The sequence below is a fragment of the Neoarius graeffei genome, chromosome 20 (assembly GCF_027579695.1).
Source record: "Neoarius graeffei isolate fNeoGra1 chromosome 20, fNeoGra1.pri, whole genome shotgun sequence".
NCBI classification, from domain to species: domain Eukaryota; kingdom Metazoa; phylum Chordata; class Actinopteri; order Siluriformes; family Ariidae; genus Neoarius; species Neoarius graeffei.
This window is the reverse complement of record NC_083588.1, coordinates 15,925,481-15,931,480: the sequence shown is the minus strand read 5'-3', so window position 1 is coordinate 15,931,480 and position 6,000 is coordinate 15,925,481. Positions and strand designations below refer to the sequence as shown.

Below are 6,000 nucleotides of genomic sequence, written 5' to 3'. Positions count from 1 at the left end.
AAAGTTAAAGTGCAGAGAACCTCACAGCACAACATGAAGTTACCTTAAAATATAATATAAATGCCTCAGCTTTCATATAAGAAAAAAAACTATTAATACTAGTACTGTGTGCAGGCAGTCTCTCCTGAAGACTAAATTAAGCAATCATTATAAACTAATAAAATAAATGGCTCAGGCTTCATAGAAGAAAAAAAAACAATTTGAACAGAACCTCACAGTATGATGCTGAAGCTGCCTACCCTGGCGAAAATTTTTTTACTTTATTGTATTTAAAGTACATTCATATTTTCAAGAGTATATTGAAAATGTACTTACACAAATTGTACTTTTTGTAAATATATAAAAAGTATACTAACATCACGCTAGCACTTTTAACACACTTTAAAATAATTATACTATATTACACTTTATAGAAATATATTATACTAAAATATACTTTAAGTGAAAGTTATGTGCAATTTCTAAAGTGTACTTAGTGTACTAATTTCTAAAGTGTACTATAATACAAAGTACACTTTAATTTGACTAATTAAGCATATATTAGCACATATGAAGTCATATACTTAAAGTATACAAAATATACTTTAAGCTGTTCCACTTTAGCACATAAAAGTACACTAAATACACTTCAAGTTGCACTTTTCTACAATTTAATTACAATTAAAATATATTTAGTACAAAATTAGTTCTTCCAAAATAGCATGCCTCAAGTTACTAATCATAAACACACTTGAAGTATATTGATGATTTAGTGTGGCTTCAAGTACACTACCATTCAAAAGTTTGGGGTCACTTTGAAATGTCCTTATTTTTGAAAGAAAAGCACTGTTCTTTTCAATGAAGATCACTTTAAACTAATCAGAAATCCACTCTATACATTGCTAATGTGGTAAATGACTATTCTAGCTGCAAATGTCTGGTTTTCGGTGCAATATCTCCATAGGTGTATAGAGGCCCATTTCCAGCAACTCTCACTCCAGTGTTCTAATGGTACAATGTGTTTGCTCATTGCCTCAGAAGGCTAATGGATGATTAGAAAACCCTTGTACAATCATGTTAGCACAGCTGAAAACAGTTGAGCTCTTTAGAGAAGCTATAAAACTGACCTTCCTTTGAGCAGATTGAGTTTCTGGAGCATCACATTTGTGGGGTCGATTAAATGCTCAAAATGGCCAGAAAAATGTCTCGACTATATTTTCTATTCATTTTACAACTTATGGTGGTAAATAAAAGTGTGACTTTTCATGGAAAACACAAAATTGTCTGGGTGACCCCAAACTTTTGAGCGGTAGCGTATGCTAAATTTTAGTACACTGAGCACATTTATTTTTCACCAGGGTAAACAATGGAAAATAAAATATCATTTTGGCAAAAATGTTGGCATCCATTAATTTCTTGTATTAAGTAAAAAATAATGTAAAGTGCACACAGTCCTTCACTGTAAACAGGACACACTTTCAGTAACAGAATTTAAGCCTACATAAACACTGACTCGCACATGCTGCTGCTCTTGAACGGAAACACGGCGGAAGGTAGTTTGTCGACGTCACCTCAAGACGACGCCAACGATTGGTCAAATTTGCGGGAAAGTTGCGGTGATTGGATATAATTGCAACATCGCCCTGAATTCGCGGCGGGGATTGGCTGAATTTGCGTTGAAGTTGCAAATCGCAACATCCTGGAGGGTCTGAGATAACCTTCATGTCCTGTCTGAGGCTTAATTTTTTTTTAAGAGGAAGCATGCTAGAAATTATTCAGCAAACAAGCTCGATTTATAATCATTTTGAGAGCTAAAATCCTTCCCACAGTGACATCTAGCGGTCAGAAGTTCACCTTGCATCATCACGTGACGTTCAGGTCAAAAAGAATTACATCCGGGGCAGGAGTTTAGGTCAAACAGAAGGAAGATGTTGAGCATGTTTTATTTCATTGTAGTAAATACAGTTATCAAAGACAGAAATGGTTGGAGCTTGAAGCAGGTTCAGACATTCACAACATACTAAAGGAAGAAGGAATACAGCGAAATAGAATTAAAGCACTAATCATTTATCTTAATGATACAGGTCTAATGAAAAGAATATATATATATATTTTTTGTAGCCTAGTAATCTGACATAGAATCTGTCCAGTCCCTTCACACACTCCTGTACAGTAGGTGGCGGTATACACAGATTGTGATAATCTGCCATTAAAAAAGAAGAAGAAGGTCAACCAGAGAGGCTTTGCACTTTATAAACATCATGTTCTTACGAGTAAGTAAAGTTAAATAAACTTCTTATAAGTACATTCCAGTCCAGATAATCCGATATTCAAATATTTAATTTGTTTAAAGCGTAATATGATGTGTTTGGGTTGTCATGTAGCAGCAATGCTAGCAGTATAAAGAGACATGTGTTTTCCAAGTCTAAACATTCAAAAAGATGATAACATCTCAAATGGTAGGATTTTTTTTTTTTTAGAGCTGAGTCACTAGCAATTATAAAGGCTTTGGAACTTCTTATTGATAAACCTCATTTTCAATGTGTAATATTTTCTGATTCCTTGTCTGTCTTTGAAAAAATTCAAAAGGAAGATAATGACTTGAGATTTCTGATCTCTTCTGGGTGTGAGGTTGTTTATTGTTGGAGTCCAGCTCATGTGGGTATTAAAGGAAATGAAATGGCTGATAAACTGGCCAAAAGATCTGTAAAGAAAACCTATTATGACATTCATTACTCTTTTACCACCTTCTAAATATATTATATTTACTATAAGGTGACCAGATTTCCCCGAGTCTAAAACCGGGACACTTTGCGCGTGACCGTGATACTCGTGCACGCACACGCGTTTTGATGTAAACATGTGCCGGCTCCGGTGGTGTAGTGGTTAGCGCTGTCGCCTCACAGCAAGAAGGTCCTGGGTTCGAGCCCCGTGGCCGGCGAGGGCCTTTCTGTGTGGAGTTTGCATGTTCTCCCCGTGTCCGCGTGGGTTTCCTCCGGGTGCTCCGGTTTCCCCCACAGTCCAAAGACATGCAGGTTAGGTTAACTGGTGACTCTAAATTGACCGTAGGTGTGAATGTGAGTGTGAATGGTTGTCTGTGTCTATGTGTCAGCCCTGTGATGACCTGGCGACTTGTCCAGGGTGTACCCCGCCTTTCGCCCGTAGTTAGCTGGGATAGGCTCCAGCTTGCCTGCGACCCTGTAGAACAGGATAAAGCGGCTAGAGATAATGTGATGTGTGATGTGCCGGCTCAAACCATGGCTCAGACAGGTGCTTTTATCATTTTATAGAAGCTCACTTTTATCAACATTTCAGAGAATAATGAAGTATTTTCTTGTTATCTACATGTACGTCTATCACAATTCAGTGAAAGTAAGAAAATCAGACGACAGATGTGATGGTAGGGAACAGGCCAATAGCCTAAATTTCAACTGATTTATTTCACCTTTGTGAAAACGCCAAGAAAATGCATTGCTTGCATATTAACATCAACATTTTATGCGATGAACTTTTTTTTTTTTAAACAATAAGCTATGCATTGTAACGGCAGATTCTACCATAACAGAGGCCAGTTAAATCCTATCTCCTTAAAGTGCCATTCCACCATTGGATGTATTCTTTGGCATAAAATACAATATATTTTATGACAACATGACTAGACAGAGAAATCTTTTAGCTTCAAAATGATATATCAAACATAATTTTTTAACAACAAGTATATTAATTTTGCGACCAAAGTCACCTACCCTTTTAATTTCCGCGCGGTAGTGAAACGTGATGTCATCGGCAAGTCAAGTTTATTTGTATAGCGCTTTTAACAATAAACATTGTCGCAAAGCAGCTTTACAGAATTTCATCTCATCTCATTATCTCTAGCCGCTTTATCCTGTTCTACAGGGTCGCAGGCAAGCTGGAGCCTATCCCAGCTGACTACGGGCGAAAGGCGGGGTACACCCTGGACAAGTCGCCAGGTCATCACAGGGCTGACACACACACACAGACAACCATTCACACTCACATTCACACCTACGGTCAATTTAGAGTCACCAGTTAACCTAACCTGCATGTCTTTGGACTGTGGGGGAAACCGGAGCACCCGGAGGAAACCCACGGGGAGAACATGCAAACTCCACACAGAAAGGCCCTCGCCGGCCCCGGGGCTCGAACCCAGGACCTTCTTGCTGTGAGGCGACAGCGCTAACCACTACACCACCATGCCGCCCCGCTTTACAGAATTTGAACGACTTAAAACATGAGCTAATTTTATCTCTAATCTATCCCCAATGAGCAAGCCTGTGGCGACGGTGGCAAGGAAAAACTCCCTCAGACGACATGAGGAAGAAACCTCAAGAGGAACCAGACTCAAAAGGGAACCCATCCTCGTTTGGGCAACAACAGACAGCATGACTATAACATTAACAGTTTTAACATGAGGACAGTTTCGTTGATGCTATAAACTCTTCATTGATGGAAAATTGAGTGCAAAACTGTTCATGATAACTGCAGTCCTAAAGTTAGCAAGACAACTGTAGTCCTCAGCCATAAAAGCATTACTGTAAGAGTCCAGAGCGTCCTCCAGGTATAACCCTCAACTGTCCTCATGGGGCCGTCCTTCACAGGAGCGGTGCGATAAAACTCCTTGTGTACGGCACAGATTATCAGCAATGGCGGATAGAACGCGATTGTCAGCTTCGGAAAAGAAGCGAAGGAAAATAGCAAGTGATGCCCAAAGGAGATGGTCGATGGTGAATATCGGCACAGCAGTCGACAAGTGGAAATCGCGTTCTATCCGCCATTGCTGATAATCTGTGCCACGTCACACGTGACGTGGTACACAAGAAGGGGAACCTGCCGATGACATCACGTTTCACTACCGCGCGGAAATTAAAAGGGTAGGTGATTTTGGTCGCAAAATTAATATACTTGTCGTTGTCAAATTGTTTATATCATTTTGAAGCTAAAAGATTTCTCCGTCTAGTCATGTTGTCATAAAATATATTGTATTTTATGCCAAAAAAGTACATCCAATGGTGGAATGGCACTTTAAATTGCTGAATTGATTATTTTGATCATTCTATTAAGTTTTTCTAGTAGCATTTGGGGTCTTGGACATTCACAGTAAATTTTAGGACAGTAGTCCTGGTAACTAATTAATAAAAGCCTGACATGACAGACATGCTAAATGACAATAGAAACACATCGGTTTCTATCATCAAAACCTGACAGACAAACTAACGTCTACCATCATATTCTGACAGACACTCGAGATGACAATAGCAACAAAACTGTTTCTTACATTATTAATCTGACAAATTTAGTAATAATATTAAATACCTCATCACTAGAACCAAATAATAAAATATTGAAATAAAGATAAAATTTATTTTCAAAATTGAAATAAACAATAATTGTCAGAACAGTGACGATAGACACGACTGTGTCACTTTCGCGGGGAAATAACACATTGAAATGGCCTGTCGGCTGAAAGGCTCGCAAGTGGCTCTGATTTATCTCAACTTACGATAGTTTTCCTCCAGAAAATTTTAATATGAATGCACAAATATATTCTCAATGTTTCTGTCGTCAAAAATTTCTATCGTCAGGATAGCTGACTGAAAATCTTACCTTGATTTATTTGATGAAATCTAGCTGTCAGAACTCCAAGTCTTGCCCGGAAGTAAATGTCTGCGGTCACAAAAATCACGCGCAGTGGAATTTCCTCTTTGCGTCAGTCAACATGTGCGTGGTGAGGGCTTGAGTTTTGCTATCGTCAGGTGCATTTGACTGACGGACTGACGATAGCATTTTTAAAAAATAACTGTGGGCTTCTCTCGTGAACGAAATAGTTTTTTCGCTGTTAATCTATTTCAACTCTATCTGTTGACACGCAAAAATGATAAAGCCTGCTTCCACACGATAACTACCAAAGATCCATAATGGCCGAGTCTATCGTCAGGTCATCTGACAGAAATTCACTGACGATAGCAACAGGGAGAATGAAAGTGATTTTAAAAATGGGAG

The 6,000-nt window shown here is 38.6% G+C and overlaps 1 protein-coding gene across 1 annotated transcript in view; it reads left to right on the top strand.

Moving 5' to 3' along the window:
* Positions 1-2,143: 2,143 nt before the first annotated feature.
* clpp (caseinolytic mitochondrial matrix peptidase proteolytic subunit) overlaps positions 2,144-6,000 on the top strand; it is a 26,407-nt gene continuing 22,550 nt past the window's right edge. The window contains exon 1 of the mRNA XM_060901326.1: positions 2,144-2,252. Coding sequence (XP_060757309.1) covers positions 2,241-2,252 — 12 coding nt within the window. The 5' untranslated portion in view covers positions 2,144-2,240. The remainder of the gene's footprint in view (positions 2,253-6,000) is intronic.